This window comes from Coregonus clupeaformis, unplaced genomic scaffold (genome assembly GCF_020615455.1).
Source record: "Coregonus clupeaformis isolate EN_2021a unplaced genomic scaffold, ASM2061545v1 scaf0028, whole genome shotgun sequence".
NCBI classification, from domain to species: domain Eukaryota; kingdom Metazoa; phylum Chordata; class Actinopteri; order Salmoniformes; family Salmonidae; genus Coregonus; species Coregonus clupeaformis.
The window spans coordinates 442415-466617 of NW_025533483.1; the positions used below are offsets into that span (position 1 = coordinate 442415).

Here is a 24203-nt window from a genome sequence, read left to right on the forward strand (position 1 = left end):
GACAGTCAGATGATATTGTGAGACTATTACACAGCTTTCCGTGTCTTTTTAATGATGTTCCTACATGTACAAATGTGTTAGAACATGACATTAATGTTGGAAACGCTGCACCTATCAAGCAACATCCTTATCGTGTCAACGTCGCTAAGAGAAAGATAATGAGGGGTGAGGTCGGTTATTTGCTGGAGAATAACCTGGCTATGCCAAGTTCAAGTCCTTGGAGTTCTCTGTGCATTCTGGTTCCTAAACCTGATGGGACATCCAGATTATGTACGGACTATCGGAAGGTCAATGCTGTCACAGTGCCCGACTCGTTCCCGTTACCCAGACTGGATGACTGTATTGATACTGTTGGTGCTGCTACTTATGTAACCAAACTAGATCTTCTAAAAGGTTACTGGCAGGTGCCGTTAACCCCACGTGCCTCTGACATCTCTGCCTTTGTGACCCCAGATCACTTCCTACAATATGCTGTCATGGCATTTGGGATGCGGAACGCCCCAGCCACTTTCCAACGCCTGGTTAACACAGTATTGGCTGGAGTTCCTAATTGTAGTGCTTACCTTGATGATCTGGTAATTTATTCAACTGAGTGGTCTGATCATGTTAACACTCTAAGGGTAGTGTGTGAACGGCTAGCAACCGCTTCTCTAACCCTGAACTTAGCAAAGTGCGAGTTTGGGAAGGCCACTGTTACGTATCTTGGTAAACAGGTCGGCCATGGTCAGGTGCGCCCTGTAGATGCCAAGGTCTCGGCTATAAACGCATTTCCCGCACCTACCACCAGAAGAGAGCTACGCCGTTTTTTAGGGATGGTTGGCTACTACCGTAGTTTCTGTAAAAATTTCTCTGCGGTAGTTGCTCCATTAACGGATTTGCTCAGTCCGGCAAGAAAATTTGTATGGTCTGAAGATTGTTGTACTGCTTTCAACACTGCTAAAGCACTCTTATGTAGTACTCCTGTTCTTGCTGCGCCAGATTTTGAAACGACCGTTTAAACTGGAGGTAGATGCAAGTGCCAGAGGTGCTGGGGCTGTTCTACTGCAGCAAGACCAGAGTGGAGTGGACCATCCTGTCTGTTATTTTTCACGGAAATTTAACAAATGTCAGACAAACTATTCCACCATTGAACAAGAAGCTCTAGCTTTGTTGTTAGCTCTGCAGTACTTTGAAGTTTATGTTGGTTCCAGTGCATTACCAGTAATAGTGTATACTGACCATAACCCCTTAGTTTTTCTCCACTGGATGTACAACCAGAACCAACGCCTTATGCGTTGGGCACTTGTCGTGCAAAATTATAATTTGGAGATCCGCCACAAAAAGGGGTTGGATAATGTGTTGGCAGATGCTTTGTCTCGTGTGTAATGATCTAGGTTTTTTTTGTTATCCCGATAGGATGATTTGTGAATTTGGGTGTTGTGATAGTACGTGTGTCGCAAACCATTGTGGTTTGCTCTTTTAAGGGTGGGAGTGTTACGGATACAGGTATCCTGTGTTTTTGTGTGTTTCTCTCCTTCTGCCCTAATCACAGGTGTCCTGTATGTTCCTGATTGGTGGTCGTTGAGGTGTCTGCTGATTGGACCAATCAGTGAACATTCCTGTGCATTGCACCACCTGTTACTCGTTTGTTCAATCACACAGCCCATTGTATAAAGACCAGTCTTGTGTTTGTTGAGAGAGAGAGAGAATATTTCCGTTTGTGAGTATGGACACGGTGGTGTCCTGTTTTTGGTTACTCACTTAGTTGCTGTTTATTATGATTGGTAAATTCTGTTAGACTACTGTTTTGTTCTGTGAGTGTGGATACTGTGGTGTCCTGTGTATTGTGTACTACTTAATTGCTGATTACCCTGTTTGGTAGCTTTGTGTGTTTCTGGGAAAAGGGGAGTTTAAGCTAGTTGCCCTTGGGCGTACATTACCCGTAGGAAGAAATCTGTCTAAAAACACTAGTTAGACCTGAGCGGACCACCCACTGTACTTTTGTATGACTAGCAGTAGCCTAGCGGTTCTTCAGGCAGGCTAGATCAGTTTAGGGGGTTTTACACTATTGTTTCATTTCTTGGGTCCTGCTCAGCCCTTTTTCCCAAACCTTTACCGTGTGTTTAGCAATAAACCATTTGTGTTTGACGGTAGTTCATGGTAGTTGTGTCATTTTTGTTCTCACTGTTTCATGCCACACTTATAATTTGCATGAATTTATGTTACGGGTCTCATGTCCATCCACCCTAGATGTTTAGAGCCACGGGGTTCGTAACAGTAGTGAACATCCCTGTCGGTCAGACCTCCACCAGCCTCTTCCTCAGAGGAGCACATCCCTCTCAGCCAGACCTCCACCAGCCTCTTCCTCAGAGGAGCACATCCCTCTCAGCCAGATCTCCACCAGCCTCTTCCTCAGAGGAGCACATCCCTGTCAGCCAGACCTCCACCAGCCTCTTCCTCAGAGGAGCACATCCCTCTCAGCCAGACCTCCACCAGCCTCTTCCTCAGAGGAGCACATCCCTCTCAGCCAGACCTCCACCAGCCTCATTCCTCAGAGGAGCACATCCCTCTCAGCCCTGTCAGCCAGACCTCCACCAGCCTCTTCCTCAGAGGAGCACATCCCTCTCAGCCAGACCTCCACCAGCCTCTTCCTCAGAGGAGCACATCCCTGTCAGCCAGACCTCCTGGCAACCCCTCCAGGGACCAGAGACCTGCCAGGCTGCCAACCCCTCCAGGGACCAGTGACCTGCCAGTCTGCCAACCCCTCCAGGGACCAGTGACCTGCCAGTCTGCCAACCCCTCCAGGGACCAGTGACCTGCCAGTCTGCCAACCCCTCCAGGGACCAGTGACCTGCCAGTCTGCCAACCCCTCCAGGGACCAGAGACCTGCCAGGCTGCCAACCCCTCCAGGGACCAGTGACCTGCCAGTCTGCCAACCCCTCCAGGGACCAGTGACCTGCCAGTCTGCCAACCCCTCCAGGGACCAGTGACCTGCCAGTCTGCCAACCCCTCCAGGGACCAGAGACCTGCCAGGCTGCCAAACCCCTCCAGGGACCAGTGACCTGCCAGGCTGCCAACCCCTCCAGGGACCAGTGACCTGCCAGTCTGCCAACCCCTCCAGGGACCAGAGACCTGCCAGGCTGCCAACCCCTCCAGGGACCAGTGACCTGCCAGTCTGCCAACCCCTCCAGGGACCAGTGACCTGCCAGTCTGCCAACCCCTCCAGGGACCAGTGACCTGCCAGTCTGCCAACCCCTCCAGGGACCAGTGACCTGCCAGTCTGCCAACCCCTCCAGGGACCAGTGACCTGCCAGTCTGCCAACTCTAAGTGCTGAGGTTTAAGGTTAGGTTGAAGGTAAAGGTGAAGTCCGGGTTAGAATTAGGGCTAGGTTGAGGTGAAGGCTGGGTTAGAATTAGGAATAGGTTTAAGGTTAAGGTGAAGGCCGGGTTAGAATTAGGGCCAGGTTTAAGGTGAAGGCTGGGTTAGAATTAGGGCCAGGTTTAAGGTGAAGGCTGGGTTAGAATTAAGGCTAGGTTTAAGGTTAAGGTGAAGGCCATGTTTGAATTGGTATTGTGTGTAGATTGATGATTTAATAATTTAATCAATTTTAGAATAAGGCTGTAACGTAACAAAATGTGGAAAAAGTCAAGGGGTCTGAATACTTTCCGAATGCACTGTATACTTCTGTCATCTTGTCAGATCTCCCTGTGTAATAGATGTGTTGCTGTAACCATTAAACAAGTTTGATTTTAGTTTCCCTGATGTACAGTTTGTTAAACTTGAGACATTCTATCAGATAAAGCAGGTTGGATGACTCCAGCTGAAAGATTTGCCAGAATGGGAACCCAATCCTCTGTTTATAAAGTACCTGATAGACCTGAAGTGGGGATTGATCCGCAGTTTTCCACTATCCAGAAAGGCATTCACTAAGTCATCTTTAAGATTTGTATTCCTTCTGAACGCTGAGATAAGTTAAAAATCTAACGGTTCAAAAATATTATCTGTCTCCTGGAAGCGTGTCTTCACTATAGAATTAAACTGCAGGTGAAGGTGGGGAGATGGTAGTGAGAAACGGTATGACACTATCAACACTTTCAGCCTGGCTAGGAAGTTCCCCATGATGGAGGTCTCTGCGCTCCGCCGCCTTTACTGAGCGGTGTAACCTCCTGGTGTAACCTCCTGGTGTAACCTCCTGGTGTAACCTCCTGGTGTAACCTCCTCCTGGTGTAACCTCCTCCTGGTGTAAACCTCCTCCTGGTGTAAACCTCCTCCTGGTGTAAACCTCCTCCTGGTGTAAACCTCCTCCTGGTGTAAACCTCCTGGTGTAAACTCCTGGTGTAACCTCCTGGTGTAACCTCTTGGTGTAAACCTCTTGGTGTAAACCTCTTGGTGTAAACCTCTAGGTGTAACCTCTAGGTGTAACCTCTAGGTGTAACCTCTAGGTGTAACCTCCTGGTGTAACCTCCTGGTGTAACCTCCTGGTGTAACCTCCTGGTGTAACCTCCTGGTGTAACCTCCTGGTGTAACCTCCTGGTGTAACCTCCTGGTGTAACCTCTAGGTGTAACCTCTAGGTGTAACCTCTAGGTGTAACCTCTAGGTGTAACCTCTAGGTGTAACCTCTAGGTGTAACCTCTTGGTGTAACCTCTTGGTGTAACCTCTTGGTGTAACCTCTTGGTGTAACCTCTTGGTGTAACCTCCTGGTGTAACCTCCTGGTGTAACCTCCTGGTGTAAACCTCTTGGTGTAAACCTCCTGGTCTGACCTCCTGGTGTAAACCTCCTGGTGTAAACCTCCTGGTGTAAACCTCCTGGTGTAAACCTCCTGGTGTAACCTCCTGGTCTGAGTGCTTTGAAGATAATCTGTGTTGCTACATCAACAGCTCTTGTACGTAGTATTAATTATTAATTCATTAATTATTGTGTTCAACGTTATCAGTGGAGAATTTCTAAGAGTATGTGTGTTTCGGTTGACAACTAGTCTCCTGGAACAAGACATGTGTGTCAGTTAAAATTGAACTTCGTCCCCACCAGATTTCTGCCATCGTTCTCCGGCATCAAGAATACCTCCGTGTAAAGAAATTCTATGTTTTGGGGTTGTAGGTTCTACTTAACAGTGATGGAAGGGTGATGCCCATTCAGAGTGTTTAGAAAACTCTGAAAATCACCCACTGGGCGGCACCAAATCACAAAGACATGGGATGTAAAGGGAGGGTAGCTTCCTGCACTTGGGAAGGACAGTAAGCGTTGGGAAGGATGGGATGTAAAGGGAGGGAAGGACAGTAAGCGTTGGGAAGGATGGGATGTAAAGGGAGGGAAGGACAGTAAGCGTTGGGAAGGATGGGATGTAAAGGGAGGGAAGGACAGTAAGCGTTGGGAAGGATGGGATGTAAAGGGAGGGAAGGACAGTAAGCGTTGGGAAGGATGGGATGTAAAGGGAGGGAAGGACAGTAAGCGTTGGGAAGGATGGGATGTAAAGGGAGGGAAGGACAGTAAGCGTTGGGAAGGATGGGATGTAAAGGGAGGGAAGGACAGTAAGCGTTGGGAAGGATGGGATGTAAAGGGAGGGAAGGACAGTAAGCGTTGGGAAGGATGGGATGTAAAGGGAGGGAAGGACAGTAAGCGTTGGGAAGGATGGGATGTAAAGGGAGGGAAGGACAGGAAGCGTTGGGAAGGATGGGATGTAAAGGGAGGGAAGGACAGGAAGCGTTGGGAAGGATGGGATGTAAAGGGAGGGAAGGACAGGAAGCGGCCATACAGTGCATTCTAAAGTATTCAGACCCCTTCCCTTTTTATACATTTTGTTTACGTTACAGCCTTATTCTAAAATGGGTGAAATAAAAAAAAATCCTCATCAATCTACACACGATACCCCATAATGACAAAGCGAAAACAGGTTTTTAGAAAAAAAATCTAATTTATAAAAGAAATAACTTATTTACATAAGTATTCAGACCCTTTGCTATGAGACTCGAAATTGAGCTCAGGTGCATCCTGTTCCCATTGATCATCCTTGAGATGTTTCTACAACTTGATTGGACAACACCTGTGGTAAATTCAATTGATTGGACATGATTTGGAAAGGCACACACCTGTCTATATAAGGTCCCACAGTTGACAGTGCATGACAGAGGAAAAACCAAGCCATGAGGTCGAAGGAATTGTCCGTAGAGCTCCGAGACAGGACTGTGTCGAGGCACAGATCTGGGGAAGGGTACCAAAAAATGTCTGCAGCATTGAAGGTCCCCAAGAACACAGTGGCCTCCATCATTCTTCAACGGAAGAAGTTTGGAACCACCAGGTTTCTTCCTAGAGCTGGCCGCCCGGTCAAACTGAGCAATCGGGGGAGAAGGGCCTTGGTCAGGGAGGTGACCAAGAACACGATGGTCACTCTGACAGAGCTCCAGAGTTCCTCTGTGAAAATGGGAGAACCTTCCAGAAGGACAACCATCTCTGCAGCACTCCACCAATCAGGCCTTTATGGTAGAGTGGCCAGACGGAAGCCACTCCTCAGTAAAAGGCACATGGCAGCCCGCTTGGAGTTTGCCAAAAGGCACCTAAAGACTATCAGACCATGAGAAACAAGATTCTCTGGTCTGATGAAACCAAGATTGAACTCTTTGGCCTGAATGCCAAGCGTCACATCTGGAGGAAACCTGGCACCATCCCTACGGTGAAGCATGGTGGTGGCAGCATCATGCTGTGGGGATGTTTTTCAGCGGCATGGACTGGGAGACTAGTCAGGATCGAGGCAAAGATGAACAGAGCAAAGTACAGAGAGATCTTTGATGACAACCTGCTCCAGACCACTCAGGACCTCAGACTGGGGCGAAGATTCACCTTCCAACAGGAAAACGACCCTAAGCACACAGCCAAGACAACGCAGGAGTGGCTTCGGGACAAGTCTCTGAATGTCCTTGAGTGGCCCACCCAGAGTCCGGACTTGAACCCGATCTAACATCTCTGGAGAGACCTGAAAATAGCTGTGAAGCGACACTCCCCATGCAATCTGACAGAGCTTGAGAGGATCTGCAGAGAAGAATGGGAGAAACTCCCTAAATACTGGTGTGCCAAGCTTGTAGCATCATACTGAAGCATGCATGAGAGCACCAACTGTTCCGGATGACTATGTGATCACTCTCTCCGTAGCCGATGTGAGTAAGACTTTTAAACAGGTCAACATTCACAAGGTCGCAGGGCCAGACGGATTACCAGGACGTGTACTCCGAGCATGTGCTGACCAACTGGCAAGTGTCTTCACTGACATTTTCAACATGTCCCTGACTGAGTCTGTAATACCAACATGTTTCAAGCAGACCACCATAGTCCCTGTGCCCAAGGACTCTAAGATAACCTGCCTAAATGACTACCGACCCGTAGCACTGACGTCTGTAGCCATGAAGTGCTTTGAAAGGCTGGTCATGGCTCACATCAACACCATTATCCCAGAAACCCTAGACCCACTCCAATTTGCATACCGCCCCAACAGATCCACAGATTATGCAATCTCAATTGCACTCCACACTGCCCTTTCCCACCTGGACAAGAGGAACACCTACGTGAGAATGCTATTCATTGACTACAGCTCAGCATTCAACACCATAGTGCCCTCAAAGCTCATCACTAAGCTAAGGATCCTGGGACTAAACACCTTCCTCTGCAACTGGATCCTGGACTTCCTGACGGGCCACCCCCAGGTGGTAAGGGTAGGTAACAACACATCTGCCACACTGATCCTCAACACGGGGGCCTCAGGGGTGCGTGCTCAGTCCCCCTCCTGTACTCCCTGTTCACCCATGACTGCATGGCCAGGCACGACTCCAACACCATCATTAAGTTTGCAGACGACACAACAGTGGTAGGCCTGATCACCGACAACGATGAGACAGCCTATAGGGAGGAGGTCAGAGACCTGGCCGTGTGGTGCCAGGATAACAACCTCTCCCTCAACGTGACCAAGACAAAGGAGATGATTGTGGACTACAGGAAAAAAAAGAGGACTGAGCACGCCCCCATTCTCATCGACGGGGCTGTAGTGGAACAGGTTGAGAGCTTCAAGTTCCTTGGTGTCCACATCACCAACAAACTAACATGGTCCAAACACACCAAGACAGTCGTGAAGAGGGCACGACAAAGCCTATTCCCCCTCAGGAGACTGAAAAGATTTGGCATGGGTCCTCAGATCTTCAAAAAATTATACAGCTGCACCATCGAGAGCATCCTGACTGGTTGCATCACCGCCTGGTATGGCAACTGCTTGGCCTCCGACCGCAAGGCACTACAGAGGGTAGTGCGTACGGCCCCAGTACATCACTGGGGCCAAGCTTCCTGCCATCCAGGACCTCTATACCAGGCGGTGTCAGAGGAAGGCCCTCAAAATTGTCAAAGACTCCAGCCACCCTAGTCATAGACTGTTCTCTCTGCTACCGCATGGCAAGCGGTACCGGAGTGCCAAGTCTAGGTCCAAAATACTTCTCAACAGCTTCTACCCCCAAGCCATAAGACTCCTGAACAGCTAATCATGGCTACCCGGACTATTTGCACTGCCCCCCCACCCCCCATCTTTTTACGCTGCTGCTACTCTGTTAATTATTTATGCATAGTCACTTTAACTCTACCCACATGTACATATTACTTCAACTACCTCAACTAGCCGGTGCCCCCGCACATTGACTCTTCACCGGTACCCCCCTGTATATATAGCCTCCCTACTGTTATTTTATTTTACTTCTGCTCTTTTTTTCTCAACACTTTTTTGTTTTATTCTACTTTTTTATTAAAAATAAATGCACTGTTGGTTAAGGGCTGTAAGTAAGCATTTCACTGTAATGTCTGCACCTGTTGTATTCGGCGCATGTGGCCAATTTGATTTGATTTGAAGAAGAATCGAGGCTGTAATCGCTGCCAAAGGTGCTTCAACAAAGTACTGAGTAAAGGGTCTGAATACTTATGTAAATGTGATTTTTTTATATATATACACACAATTGCAAACATTTCTAAAAACCTGTTTTTGCTTTGTCACTATGGGGTATTGTGTATAGATTGATGAGGGAAAAAAACGATTGAATCCATTTTAGAATAAGGTAACGTAACAAAATGCACTGTATATACAGTAACCGAAACCTGCAAATAATGTTTGGTCAGATAATAGTACATTTGTTTACATAAAAAAAAAAAAATTTTTTTAGTCATTTAGCAGACGCTCTTATCCAGAGCGACTTACCGTTTTTTTTAGTGAGTGCATACATTTTTCATACTGGCCCCCCGTGGGAATCGAACCCACAACCCTGGCGTTGCAAACGCCATGCTCTACCAACTGAGCTACACGGGAGATGGACTTTTCCTTCTACAATTCCCCATATCATTTCCCTTCTCTGGGTTTCCGTGGTAAAGTGCCTGGTGTTGGTTTCAATGAGATACAAATTACTATTTTAGGCCCCTTATCTGCCCGTTTTATAATTAGATCCTGGTTGTTTCGCAATTTCTTTAACGCTTGTTGTTGTTCTACAGTCAAACTATTATTAGTCAATGTTCTAGAAGCGATATAAGAAAAAGCTTGTCCAATCAGGTTCTGTATCGGTTCAATGAGCTGAAATAAAAGATCCCAGAGATTTTCCACACGCACAAAAGCGTACTTCTCTCAAATTTTGTGCACAGATTAGTTTACATCCCTGTTAGTGAGCATTTCTCCTTTGCCAAGATAATCCATCCACCTGACAGGTGTGGCATATCAAGAAGCTGATTAAACAGCATTATCATTACACACGTGCACCTTGTGCTGGGGACAATAAAAGGCCACTCTAAAATGTGCTGTTTTGTCACACAACACAATGCCACAGATGTCTCAGGTTTTGAGGAAGCGTGCAATTGGCATGCTGACTGCAGGAATGTCCACCAGAGCTGTTGCCAGAGAATTGCATGTTAATTTCTCTACCATAAGCCGCCTCCAACGTCATTTTTGAGAATTTGGCAGTACGTCCAACCGGCCTCACAACAGCAGACCACGTGTATGGAGTCGTGTGGGCGAGCGGTTTGCGGATGTCAATGTTGTGAACAGAGTGCCCCGTGGTGGCGGTGGGGTTATGGTATGGGAAGGCATAAGCTACAGACAACAAACACAATTGCATTTTATCGATGGCAATTTGAATGCACAGAGACACCGTGACGAGATCCTGAGGCCCATTGTGAGGCCCATGTTTAAGGTATCTGTGACCAACAGATGCATATCTTTATTCCCAGTCATGTGAAGTCCATAGATTAAAGCCTAATGAATTTATTTCAATTGACTGATTTCCGTATATGAACTGTAAATTGTTGCATGTTACATTTATATATTTGTTTAGTATAGTATTTTCAAACACCTATGATATGAATGTAGGTCCCATTTAAGGCCCTCCCTGTCAGTCTTTAAGGGAATAGGAATAAAGTTGAGGCCCGTTCAGATTCCTGGAATCTAAATGTCAGAGACAGGTTGAGGATATTGGACTGGGGTGGGCTGTCCCTTTCCCACAACATCTAGTTTAATTGTTTTAGCAAGTCGCCAGCGGTCTTACCAGTCCGGTGGACCGGATCGTGAGGAGCTCATAGCAAGTCGCCAGCGGTCTTACCAGTCCGGTGGACCAGATCGTGAGGAGCTCATAGCAAGTCGCCAGCGGTCTTACCAGTCCGGTGGACCGGATCGTGAGGAGCTCATAGCAAGTCGCCAGCGGTCTTACCAGTCCGGTGGACCGGATCGTGAGGAGCTCATAGCAAGTCGCCAGCGGTCTTACCAGTCCGGTGGACCGGATCGTGAGGAGCTCATCCACACCAGTGGTGTCTGATGATGTCATTGGTCTGTTTATCAGTGTCTGCTGTTTAACCGACAAACAATCACAAAACTGGATCAGAGACCAAAAGACCGCCGCATGGGGAAAGACCTTCGCCTTGTTAAAGCTCAACACAACCTTCTGGGTGGTTGGATGTGGCTGCAACCTTTCCAACAGCACCACCATATGGTTCTGGGTGGTTGGATGTGGCTGCAACCTTTCCAACAGCACCACCATATGGTTCTGGGTGGTTGGATGTGGCTGCAACTTGTCCAACAGCACCACCATATGGTTCTGGGTGGTTGGATGTGGCTGCAACCTTTCCAACAGCACCACCATATGGTTCTGGGTGGTTGGATGTGGCTGCAACTTGTCCAACAGCACCACCATATGGTTCTGGGTGGTTGGATGTGGCTGCAACCTTTCCAACAGCACCACCATATGGTTCTCTCTGCTCTCTCTCTGTCCACTTGTCCAACAGCACTACCATATGGTTCTCTCTGCTCTCTCTCTGTCCACTTGTACAAGTGCATGATGGAATGAAATATCCACAAATTAGAAGCTCCCATCACGGCTACTGACCAATCCCGCTTCTTATAGTAAGTATTATCATGTGGGGTCGGTTTCTATACTGTGTATTATCATGTGGAGTCGGTTTCTATAGTGTATGTGGTGTCCGTAGTAAGGGTGGTGGGTTAGGGCCCAACTGTTTGAAATATTTGGGGTTAGGGTTAGTTTTTCCTCATGCACAGGTTTATCTTATACTTTCGGATGAGCTTCCATGGAAAAGGCAGGGGGTTAGGGTTGGGGGTTAGGGTTAGGGTAGGGTTAGGGTTGGGGGTTAGGGTAGGGTTAGGGTTGGGGGTAGGTTAGGGTTAGGGGGTTAGGGTTGGGGGGTAGGGTAGGGTTAGGGGGTAAGGTTAGGGTTGGGGGGTAGGGTTGGGGGGCAGGGTAGGGTTAGGGGTAGGCTTGGGGGGTAGGGGTATGGTTGGGGGGTAGGGTAGGGTAGGGTTAGGGTTGGGGGGTAGGGTTAGGGTTGGGGTAGGGTTGGGGGGGGTAGGGTAGGGTAGGGTTGGGGTAGGGTGGGGGTAGGGTAGGGTTGGGGGTAGGGTTGGGGTAGGGTTGGGGTAGGGGCGGTAGGGTTAGGGTTGGGGTAGGGTTGGGGGGTAGGGTAGGGTTGGGGGGTAGGGTAGGGTTGGGGGGTAGGGGTAGGGTTGGGCGGTAGGGTTAGGGTTGGGGGTAGGGTTAGGGTTGGGGGGTAGGGTAGGGTTAGAGGTGGGTTAGGGTAGGGGGGTAGGGTTAGGGGGTAGGGTTAGGGTAGGGGGTAGGGTTAGGGGGTAGGGTTAGGGGGTAGGGTTAGGGGTAGGGTTAGGGTAGGGGGTAGGGTTAGGGGTAGGGTTAGGGTAGGGGGTAGGGTTAGGGGTAGGGTTAGGGGTAGGGTTAGGGTAGGGGGTAGGGTTAGGGTAGGGGGTAGGGTTAGGGTAGGGGGTAGGGTTAGGGTAGGGGGTAGGGTAGGGTTAGGGGTAACATACCTTTGTCCCGTACAGGTACTGGGGCTGAGAGTTAGGGTTGTACTGACCTTTGTCCCGTACAGGTACTGCGGCTGGGCGTTGGGGTTGTACTGACCTTTGACCCGTACAGGTACTGGGGCTGGGCGTTGGGTGGCTTGTCCCTCTGGAACTCCTGAGAGAAGGGCAGGACCGTGCGGACAAACCTAGAGAGAGAGAGGTTGGATATACCGGTTGAAATAATAATCAATATTTTTTCCATTAACCACAGAGAGCAACAAGACAGGGAGAGAGACGGGAATACAGTGGGGAAAAAAAGTATTTAGTCAGCCACCAATTGTGCAAGTTCTCCCACTTAAAAAGATGAGAGAGGCCTGTAATTTTCATCATAGGTACACGTCAACTATGACAGACAAAATGAGGAAAAAAAATCCAGAAAATCACATTGTAGGATTTTTTATGAATTTATTTGCAAATTATGGTGGAAAATAAGTATTTGGTCACCTACAAACAAGCAAGATTTCTGGCTCTCACAGACCTGTAACTTCTTCTTTAAGAGGCTCCTCTGTCCTCCACTCGTTACCTGTATTAATGGCACCTGTTTGAACTTGTTATCAGTATAAAAGACACCTGTCCACAACCTCAAACAGTCACACTCCAAACTCCACTATGGCCAAGACCAAAGAGCTGTCAAAGGACACCAGAAACAAAATTGTAGACCTGCACCAGGCTGGGAAGACTGAATCTGCAATAGGTAAGCAGCTTGGTTTGAAGAAATCAACTGTGGGAGCAATTATTAGGAAATGGAAGACATACAAGACCACTGATAATCTCCCTCGATCTGGGGCTCCACGCAAGATCTCACCCTGTGGGGTCAAAATGATCACAAGAACGGTGAGCAAAAATCCCAGAACCACACGGGGGGACCTAGTGAATGACCTGCAGAGAGCTGGGACCAAAGTAACAAAGCCTACCATCAGTAACACACTACGCTGCCAGGGACTCAAATCCTGCAGTACAGACGTGTCCCCCTGCTTAAGCCAGTACATGTCCAGGCCCGTCTGAAGTTTGCTAGAGTGCATTTGGATGATCCAGAAGAGGATTGGGAGAATGTCAGATGAAACCAAAATAGAACTTTTTGGTAAAAACTCAACTCGTCAGTGTTTGGAGGACAAAGAATGCTGAGTTGCATCCAAAGAACACCATACCTACTGTGAAGCATGGGGGTGGAAACATCATGCTTTGGGGCTGTTTTTCTGCAAAGGGACCAGGACGACTGATCCGTGTAAAGGAAAGAATGAATGGGGCCATGTATCATGAGATTTTGAGTGAAAACCTCCTTCCATCAGCAAGGGCATTGAAGATGAAACGTGGCTGGGTCTTTCAGCATGACAATGATCCCAAACACACCGCCCGGGCAACGAAGGAGTGGCTTCGTAAGAAGCATTTCAAGGTCCTGGAGTGGCCTAGCCAGTCTCCAGATCTCAACCCCATAGAAAATCTTTGGCGGGAGTTGAAAGTCCGTATTGCCCAGCGACAGCCCCAAAACATCACTGCTCTAGAGGAGATCTGCATGGAGGAATGGGCCAAAATACCAGCAACAGTGTGTGAAAACCTTGTGAAGACTTACAGAAAACGTTTGACCTGTGCCATTGCCAACAAAGGGTATATAACAAAGTATTAAGAAACTTTTGTTATTGACCAAATACTTATTTTCCACCATAATTTGCAAATAAATTCATTAAAAATCCTACAATGTGATTTTCTGGATTTTTTTTTCTCATTTTCTCTGTCATAGTTGACGTGTACCTATGATGAAAATTACAGGCCTCTCTCATATTTTTAAGTGGGAGAACTTGCACAATTGGTGGCTGACTAAATACTTTTTTTCCCCACTGTATACGTTTCATGATGGTGATTAAGAGGTTAAAACAAGTCCTCCTGGTTTCAACCCCCTCCCTCCTTCCGTCCCCTGCCTCCCTCCCTGCCTCCCTCCCTCCCTCCTTCCGTCCCCTGCCTCCCTCCCTCCCTCCCTCCTTCCGTCCCCTGCCTCCCTCCCTGCCTCCCTCCCTGCCTCCCTCCTTCCGTCCCCTGCCTCCTGCCTCCCTCCCTGCCTCCCTCCCCCCCTCCTTCCTTCCCCTGCCTCCCTCCCTCCCTCCCTCCCCCTCCTTCCTTCCCCTGCCTCCCTCCCTCCCTCCCTCCCTTCCCCTGCCTCCCTCCCTCCCTCCCTCCCTTCCCCTGCCTCCCTCCCTCCCTTCCCCTGCCTCCCTCCCTCCCTCCCTCCTTCCGTCCCCTGCCTCCCTCCCCTCCCTCCTTCCTTCCCCTGCCTCCCTTCCCCTGCCTCCCTCCCTCCCTCCTTCCTTCCCCTGCCTCCCTGCCTCCCTCCTTCCTTCCCCTGCCTCCCTGCCTCCCTCCCTCCCTCCTTCCTTCCCCTGCCTCCCTCCCTCCCTCCTTCCTTCCCCTGCCTCCTGCCTCCCTCCCTCCCTCCCTCCTTCCTTTCCCTGCCTCCCTCCTTCCTTCCCCTCCCTGCCTCCCTCCCTCCTTCCTTCCCCTCCCTCCCTCCCTCCCTCCCTCCTTCCTTCCCCTCCCTCCCTCCCTCCCTCCTTCCTTCCCCTGCCTCCTCCCTTCCCCTGCCTCCCTCCCTCCCTCCTTCCTTCCCCTCCCTCCTTCCTTCCCCTGCCTCCCTCCCTCCTTCCTTCCCTCCCTCCCTCCCTCCTTCCTTCCCTCCCTCCCCCCTCCTTCCTTCCCCTGCCTCCCTCCCCCTTCCTTCCCCTGCCTCCCTGCCCCTTCCTTCCCCTGCCTCCCTGCCTCCCTCCCTCCCCCCTCCTTCCTTCCCCTGCCTCCCTCCCCCCTCCTTCCTTCCCCTGCCTCCCTCCCTCCCTCCCTCCCTCCTTCCCTCCCTACCCCCTCCCTCCAGATATTTCTGACTACATCAGATGAAACATCCTCATCACATCAACAGCTAGCTGTAGACGTGTCAGAAACACTGTGCTCAGATAAGTAATGAAGACGACCTTCATAACCTGCCCTCTGCTGTAAATACAGATGCTCCAAATGTAACCATTTAGAAAAAGAGAAATGATGGTGTGTTACACCTTCTCTCTCCTCTTCATCCTTAGCAGCACCAAACCTGTTCTCTCCCGTCTCTCTGCTCTCTCCCCCGTCTCTCTGCTCTCTCCCCCGTCTCTCTCCTCTTCATCCTTAGCAGCACCAAACCTGTTCTCTCCCGTCTCTCTGCTCTCTCCCCCGTCTCTCTGCTCTCTCTCCCGTCTCTCTGCTCTCTCCCCCGTCTCTCTGCTCTCTCCCCGTCTCTCTGCTCTCTCCCCCCTTCTCTCTCCTCTCTCCCCGTCTCTCTCCCCGTCTCTCTCTCCCGTCTCTCTGCTCTCTCCCCCGTCTCTCTGCTCTCTCCCTCTTCTCTCTGCTCTCTCCCCCGTCTCTCTGCTCTCTCCCCCGTCTCTCTGCTCTCTCCCCCGTCTCTCTGCTCTCTCTCCCGTCTCTCTGCTCTCTCCCCCGTCTCTCTGCTCTCTCCCCCGTCTCTCTGCTCTCTCCCCCTTCTCTCTCCTCTCTCCCCCGTCTCTCTCCCCCGTCTCTCTCTCCCGTCTCTCTGCTCTCTCCCCCGTCTCTCTGCTCTCTCCCTCTTCTCTCTGCTCTCTCCCCCGTCTCTGCTCTCTCCCCGTCTCTCTGCTCTCTCCCCCGTCTCTCTGCTCTCTTCCCCGTCTCTCTGCTCTCTCCCGTCTCTCTGCTCTCTCCCCCGTCTCTCTGCTCTCTCCCCCGTCTCTCTCTCCCGTCTCTCTGCTCTCTCCCGTCTCTCTGCTCTCTCCCCCGGCTCTCTGCTCTCTCCCCCGTCTCTCTCTCCCGTCTCTCTGCTCTCTCCCGTCTCTCCCCCGTCTCTCTCCCCGTCTCTCTCTCCCGTCTCTCTGCTCTCTCCCCGCTCTCTGCTCTCTCCCCCGTCTCTCTGCTCTCTCCCTCTTCTCTCTGCTCTCTCCCCCGTCTCTCTGCTCTCTCCCCCGTCTCTCTCTCCCGTCTCTCTGCTCTCTCCCCGTCTCTCTGCTCTCTTCCCCGTCTCTCTGCTCTCTCCCCCGTGTCTCTGCTCTCCCCCGTCTCTCTCTCCCGTCTCTCTGCTCTCTCCCCCGTCTCTCTGCTCTCTCCCCCGTCTCTCTGCTCTCTCCCGTCTCTCTCCCCCGTCTCTCTGCTCTCTCCCTCTTCTCTCTGCTCTCTCCCCGTCTCTCTGCTCTCTCCCCCGTCTCTCTGCTCTCTCCCCCATCTCTCTCCCCCGTCTCTCTCCTCTCTCCCCCGTCTCTCTCCTCTTCATCCTTAGCAGCACCAAACCTGTTCTCTCCCCGTCTCTCTGCTCTCTCCCCCGTCTCTCTGCTCTCTCCCCGTCTCTCTGCTCTCTCTCCCGCTCTCTGCTCTCTCTCCCGTCTCTCTGCTCTCTCCCCGTCTCTCTGCTCTCTCCCCGTCTCTCTGCTCTCTCCCCCTTCTCTCTCCTCTCTCCCCGTCTCTCTCCCCGTCTCTCTCTCCCGTCTCTCTGCTCTCTCCCCGTCTCTCTGCTCTCTCCCTCTTCTCTCTGCTCTCTCCCCCGTCTCTCTGCTCTCTCCCCCGTCTCTCTGCTCTCTCCCCCGTCTCTCTGCTCTCTCTCCCGTCTCTCTGCTCTCTCCCCCGTCTCTCTGCTCTCTCCCCCGTCTCTCTGCTCTCTCCCCCTTCTCTCTCCTCTCTCCCCCGTCTCTCTCCCCCGTCTCTCTCTCCCGTCTCTCTCTCCCGTCTCTCTGCTCTCTCCCCCGTCTCTCTGCTCTCTCCCTCTTCTCTCTGCTCTCTCCCCGTCTCTCTGCTCTCTCCCCGTCTCTCTGCTCTCTCCCCGTCTCTCTGCTCTCTCTCCCGTCTCTCTGCTCTCTCCCCCGTCTCTCTGCTCTCTCCCCCGTCTCTCTGCTCTCTCCCCCTTCTCTCTCCTCTCTCCCCGTCTCTCTCCCCGTCTCTCTCCCCGTCTCTCTCTCCCGTCTCTCTCTCTCTCCCCGTCTCTCTGCTCTCTCCTCTCTGCTCTCTCCCCGTCTCTCTGCTCTCTCCCCGTCTCTCTGCTCTCTCCCCGTCTCTCTGCTCTCTCCCCGTCTCTCTGCTCTCTCCCCGTCTCTCTGCTCTCTCCCCCTTCTCTCTCCTCTCTCCCCGTCTCTCTCCCCGTCTCTCTCTCCCGTCTCTCTGCTCTCTCCCCGTCTCTCTGCTCTCTCCCTCTTCTCTCTGCTCTCTCCCCGTCTCTCTGCTCTCTCCCCCGTCTCTCTGCTCTCTCCCCGTCTCTCTGCTCTCTCCCCGTCTCTCTGCTCTCTCCCCGTCTCTCTGCTCTCTCCCCGTCTCTCTGCTCTCTCCCCGTCTCTCTGCTCTCTCCCCGTCTCTCTGCTCTCTCCCGTCTCTCTGCTCTCTCCCCCGTCTCTCTGCTCTCTCCCCCGTCTCTCTCTCCCGTCTCTCTGCTCTCTCCCGTCTCTCTGCTCTCTCCCCCGTCTCTCTCTCCCGTCTCTCTGCTCTCTCCCGTCTCTCCCCCGTCTCTCTCCCCGTCTCTCTCTCCCGTCTCTCTGCTCTCTCCCCCGTCTCTCTGCTCTCTCCCCCGTCTCTCTGCTCTCTCCCCCGTCTCTCTGCTCTCTCCCCCCGTCTCTCTCTCCCGTCTCTCTGCTCTCTCCCCGTCTCTCTGCTCTCTCCCCGTCTCTCTGCTCTCTCCCCGTCTCTCTGCTCTCTCCCGTCTCTCTTCCCCCGTCTCTCTGCTCTCTCCCTCTTCTCTCTGCTCTCTCCCCGTCTCTCTGCTCTCTCCCCGTCTCTCTGCTCTCTCCCCCATCTCTCTCCCCCGTCTCTCTCTCTTCTCTCTCCCCGTCTCTCTGCTCTCTCCCCCATCTCTCTCTCTCTCCCCCGTCTCTCTGCTCTCTCTCTCTCTCCCCCATCTCTCTGCTCTCTCCCCCATCTCTCTCCCCCGTCTCTCTGCTCTCTCCACCGTCTCTCTCCCCCATCTCTCTGCTCTCTCCCCCATCTCTCTCCCCCGTCTCTCAGCTCTCTCCCCGTCTCTCTCCCCCGTCTCTGCCTCCTCCCCAGTCTCTCAGCTCTCTCCCCCGTCTCTCTCCCCCGTCTCTCTCCTCTCTCCCCCGTCTTCCCCTCTCCCCGTCTCTCCCGTCTCTCTGCTCTCTCTCCCCCGTCTCTCTGCTCTCTCCCCGTCTCTCTCCCCGTCTCTCTGCTCTCTCCCCGTCTCTCTCCCCGTCTCTCTCCTCCGTCTCTCTCCTCTCTCCCCGTCTCTCTCCTCTCTCCCCGTCTCTCTCCCCGTCTCTCTCCTCTCTCCCCGTCTCTCTGCTCTCTCCCCGTCTCTCTCCTCTCTCCCCGTCTCTCTCTCCCCGTCTCTCTCCCCCGTCTCTCTGGCTCTCCCCGTCTCTCTCCCCGTCTCTCTCCTCTCTCCCCGTCTCTCTCCCCGTCTCTCTGCTCTCTCCCCGTCTCTCTCCTCTCTCCCCGTCTCTCTCCCCGTCTCTCTGCTCTCTCCCCGTCTCTCTCCTCTCTCCCACGTCTCTCTCCCCCGTCTCTCTGCTCTCTCCCCCGTCTCTCTCCCTCTCTCTGTCTCTCTCTCTCTCACCCCCTCTCCTCTCTCTCCCCTGTCTCTCTCCTCTCTCTCCCCCCTCTCGCTCTTCTTTCCTCTCTCTCTCCCCGTCTCTCTCCCCCGTCTCTCTCCTCTCTCCCCCGTCTCCCTGTTCTCTCCCTGTTCTCACTGCTCTCTCCCCCGTCTCTCTCCCCCGTCTTGTGTGTAGTTGTAGCTGTAGTTGTGTGTACAGTTGAAGTTGGAAGTTTACATACACTGGTTGGAGTCATTAAAACTCGTTTTTCAACCACTCCACAAATATCTTGTTAACAAACTATAGTTTTTCCAAGTCGGTTAGGATATCTACTTTGTGCATGACACAAGTCATTTTTCTAACAATTGTTTACAGACTGATTATTTCACTTATAATTCACTGTATCACAATTCCAGTGGGTCAGAAGTTTACATGCACTAAGTTGACTGTGCCTTTAAACAGCTTGGAAAATTCCAGAAAATGATGTCATGGCTTTAGAAGCTTCTGATAGGCTAATTGACATAATTTGAGTCAATTGGAGGTGTACCTGTGGATGTATTTCAAGGCCTACCTTCAAACTCAGTGCCTCTTTGCTTGACATCATGGGAAAATCAAAAGAAATCAGCCAAGACCTCAGAAAAAAATGTGTAGACCACCACAAGTCTGGTTCATCCTTCTGAGCAATTTCCAAACGCCTGAAGGTACCACGTTCATCTGTACAAACAATAGTATGCAAGTATAAACACCATGGGACCACGCAGCCGTCATACCGCTCAGGAAGGAGACGCGTTCTGTCTCCTAGAGATGAACGTACTTTGGTGCGAAAAGTGCAAATCAATCCCAGAACAACAGCAAAGGACATTGTGAAGATGCTGGAGGAAACAGGTACAAAAGTATCTATATCCACAGTAAAACGAGTCCTATATCGACATAACCTGAAAGGCCGCTCAGCAAGGAAGAAGCCACTGCTCCAAAACCGCCATAAAAAAGCCAGACTACGGTTTGCAACTACACATGGGGACAAAGATCGTACTTTTTGGAGAAATGTTCTCTGGTCTGATGAAACAAAAATATAACTGTTTGGCCATAATGACCATCGTTATGTTTGGAGGAAAAAGGGGGTCACTTGCAAGCCGAAGAACACCATCCCAACCGTGAAGCACGGGGGTGGCAGCATCATGCTGTGGGGGTGCTTTACTGCAGGTGGGACTGGTGCACTTCACAAAATAGATGGCATCATGAGGAAGGAAAATTATGTGGATATATTGAAGCAACTTCTCAAGACATCAGTCAGGAAGTTAAAGCTTGGTCGCAAATGGGTCTTCCAAATGGACAATGACCCCAAGCATACTTTCAATGTTGTGGCAAAATGGCTTAAGGACAACACAGTCAAGGTATTGGAGTGGCCATCAGAAAGACCTCAATCCTATAGAACATTTGTGGGCAGAACTGAAAAAGCGTGTGCGAGCAAGGAGGCCTACAAACCTGACTCAGTTACACCAGGTCTGTCAGGAGGAATGGGACAAAATTCACCCAACTTATTGTGGGAAGCTTGTGGAAGGCTACCCGAAACGTTTGACCCAAGTTAAACAATTTAAAGGCAATGCTACCAAATACTAATTGAGTGTATAAAAACTTCTGACCCACTGGGAATGTGATGAAAGAAATAAAAGCTGAAATAAATCATTCTCTCTACTATTATTCTGACATTTCACATTCTTAAAATAAAGGGGTGATCCTTACTGACCTAAGACAGGGAATTTTTACTAGGATTAAATGTCAGGAATTGTGAAAAACTGAGTTTAAATTTATTTGGCTAAGGTGTATGTAAACTTCCGACTTCAACTGTAGTTGTAGCAGTAGTTGTGTGTAGTTGTGTGTAGTTGTGTAGCAGTAGTTGTGTGTAGTTGTGTGTAGTTGTGTGTAGTTGTGTATCAGTAGTTGTGTGTAGTTGTGTAGCAGTAGTTGTGTGTAGTTGTGTGTAGTTGTGTATAGTTGTGTAGCAGTAGTTGTGTGTAGTTGTGTATCAGTAGTTGTGTGTAGTTGTGTGTAGTTGTGTAGCAGTAGTTGTGTAGCAGTAGTTGTGTGTAGTTGTGTGTAGTTGTGTGTAGTTGTGTAGCAGTAGTTGTGTGTAGTTGTGTATAGTTGTGTAGCAGTAGTTGTGTGTAGTTGTGTGTAGTTGTGTGTAGTTGTGTAGCAGTAGTTGTGTGTAGTTGTGTATAGTTGTGTAGCAGTAGTTGTGTGTAGTTGTGTGTAGTTGTGTAGCAGTAGTTGTGTTACCTGTTAGTAGAGCCGTTGTAACAGTAGTTGGGGAGGAAGTCGTAGTTGAGTTCCCAGAAGACGTGGAGTGTGATGCGTCCGTAGGGGGCGGAGACGTTGTGATTGGCCTCCCGGAACATGGCGTCCATACTGTCCAGCGTCAGGAACTTACACAGCAGCTTGTGGGTCATACGGTTGATGTCCATCAGACCTTCTAGTTCCTGTTACAAGGAGGGGGAGGAGACAGCTTGTGGGTCATACGGTTGATGTCCATCAGACCTTCTAGTTCCTGTTACAAGGAGGGGGAGGAGACAGCTTGTGGGTCATACGGTTGATGTTCATCAGACCTTCTAGTTCCTGTTACAAGGAGGGGGAGAAGACAGCTTGTGGGTCATACGGTTGACGTCCATCAGACCTTCTAGTTCCTGTTACAAGGAGGGGGGAGAAGACAGCTTGTGGGTCATACGGTTGATGTTCATCAGACCTTCTAGTTCCTGTTACAAGGAGGGGGAGGAGACAGCTTGTGGGTCATACGGTTGATGTCCATCAGACCTTCTAGTTCCTGTTACAAGGAGGGGGAGAAGACAGCTTGTGGGTCATACGGTTGATGTTCATCAGACCTTCTAGTTCCTGTTACAAGGAGGGGGAGAAGACAGCTTGTGGGTCATACGGTTGATGTTCATCAGACCTTCTAGTTCCTGTTACAAGGAGGGGGAGAAGACAGCTTGTGGGTCATACGGTTGATGTCCATCAGACCTTCTAGTTCCTGTTACAAGGAGGGGGGAAAAGACAGCTTGTGGGTCATACGGTTGACGTCCATCAGACCTTCTAGTTCCTGTTACGAGGGGGGAGAAGACAGCTTGTGGGTCATACGGTTGATGTTCATCAGACCTTCTAGTTCCTGTTACAGAGGACAGTCACACACTGAAAGCAGGTCGTACCACGATGGAGGTGAGATCTTCACTCTCGAAGCGGTTGATGGCCAGCTCCAGAGACTTGTAGAGAGCAGCAGACACCCTCTGGGTGATCAGACGGTTCAGGTCTATGGAACGACCCAGCAGCTAGAGAGGAGAGGAACATGACAGACAGAGACAACCCAGGTAGGGGACTATTAGGGAGAGTAGTGTTGTCATACAATAATGAACAGATCTGGGACCAGGCGAGCATAGACATGCAGTTAACTGTACATGGCGTTGTTTCAGCAGGGTCTCGTAGCGGTTGGAGGGGTAGGGTTAGGGGTCAGAGGTTATGGGGTTACCTGTACATGGCGTTGTTTCAGCAGGGTCTCGTAGCGGTTGGAGGGGTAGGGTTAGGGGTCAGAGGTTATGGGGTTACCTGTACATGGCGCTGTTTCAGCAGGGTCTCGTAGCGGTTGGAGGGGTAGGGTTAGGGGGTTACCTGTACGTGGCGTTGTTTCAGCAGGGTCTCGTAGCGGTTGGAGGGGTAGGGGTCAGAGGTTGGGGGGGGTTACCTGTACATGGCGTTGTTTCAGCAGGGTCTCGTAGCGGTTGGAGGGGTAGGGTTAGGGGGTTACCTGTACATGGCGTTGTTTCAGCAGGGTCTCGTAGCGGTTGGAGGGGTAGGGTTAGGGGTCAGAGGTTATGGGGTTACCTGTACATGGCGCTGTTTCAGCAGGGTCTCGTAGCGGTTGGAGGGGTAGGGTTAGGGGTCAGAGGTTATGGGGTTACCTGTACATGGCGTTGTTTCAGCAGGGTCTCGTAGCGGTTGGAGGGGTAGGGTTAGGGGGTTACCTGTACATGGCGTTGTTTCAGCAGGGTCTCGTAGCGGTTGGAGGGGTAGGGTTAGGGGTCAGAGGTTATGGGGTTACCTGTACATGGCGTTGTTTCAGCAGGGTCTCGTAGCGGTTGGAAGGGTAGGGTTAGGGGGTTACCTGTACATGGCGTTGTTTCAGCAGGGTCTCGTAGCGGTTGGAGGGGTAGGGTTAGGGGGTTACCTGTACATGGCGTTGCTTCAGCAGGGTCTCGTAGTGGTTGGAGGGGTAGGGTTAGGGGGTTACCTGTACATGGCATTGTTTCAGCAGGGTCTCGTAGTGGTTGGAGGGGTAGGGTTAGGGGGTTACCTGTACATGGCGTTGTTTCAGCAGGGTCTCATAGTGGTTGGAGGGGTAGGGTTAGGGGGTTACCTGTACATGGCGTTGTTTCAGCAGGGTCTCGTAGTGGTTGGAGGGGTAGGGTTAGGGGTCAGAGGTTATGGGGTTACCTGTACATGGCGTTGTTTCAGCAGGGTCTCGTAGTGGTTGGAGGGGTAGGGTTAGGGGGTTACCTGTACATGGCGTTGTTTCAGCAGGGTCTCATAGTGGTTGGAGGGGTAGGGTTAGGGGGTTACCTGTACATGGCGTTGTTTCAGCAGGGTCTCGTAGTGGTTGGAGGGGTAGGGTTAGGGGTCAGAGGTTATGGGGTTACCTGTACATGGCGTTGTTTCAGCAGGGTCTCGTAGTGGTTGGAGGGGTAGGGTTAGGGGTCAGAGGTTATGGGGTTACCTGTACATGGCGCTGTTTCAGCAGGGTCTCGTAGCGGTTGGAGGGGTAGGGTTAGGGGTCAGAGGTTATGGGGTTACCTGTACATGGCGTTGTTTCAGCAGGGTCTCGTAGCGGTTGGAGGGGTAGGGTTAGGGGTCAGAGGTTGGGGGGGGTTACCTGTACATGGCGTTGTTTCAGCAGGGTCTCATAGTGGTTGGAGGGGTAGGGTTAGGGGGTTACCTGTACATGGCGTTGTTTCAGCAGGGTCTCGTAGCGGTTGGAGGGGTAGGGTAGGGGTCAGAGGTTGGGGGGGGTTACCTGTACATGGCGTTGTTTCAGCAGGGTCTCGTAGTGGTTTGAGGGGTAGGGTTAGGGGGTTACCTGTACATGGCGCTGTTTCAGCAGGGTCTCGTAGCGGTTGGAGGGGTAGGGTTAGGGGTCAGAGGTTATGGGGTTACCTGTACATGGCGTTGTTTCAGCAGGGTCTCGTAGCGGTTGGAGGGGTAGGGTTAGGGGGTTACCTGTACATGGCGCTGCTTCAGCAGGGTCTCGTAGCGGTTGGAGGGGTAGGGTTAGGGGTCAGAGGTTATGGGGTTACCTGTACAT

General features: G+C 51.2%; 1 protein-coding gene across 3 annotated transcripts in view; it reads right to left on the reverse strand.

Moving 5' to 3' along the window:
* The window catches only part of cyfip1 (cytoplasmic FMR1 interacting protein 1), a 165602-nt gene that overhangs the window by 41817 nt on the left and 99582 nt on the right, over positions 1-24203 (reverse strand). For all 3 annotated transcript variants that reach the window (XM_041889523.1, XM_041889522.1, XM_041889524.1), the window contains 3 exons: positions 22060-22179; positions 21140-21339; positions 12409-12496 (listed from right to left, as the gene is read on the reverse strand). In XM_041889523.1, the coding sequence (XP_041745457.1) occupies positions 12409-12496; positions 21140-21339; positions 22060-22179 (408 nt within the window). The remainder of the gene's footprint in view (positions 1-12408; positions 12497-21139; positions 21340-22059; positions 22180-24203) is intronic.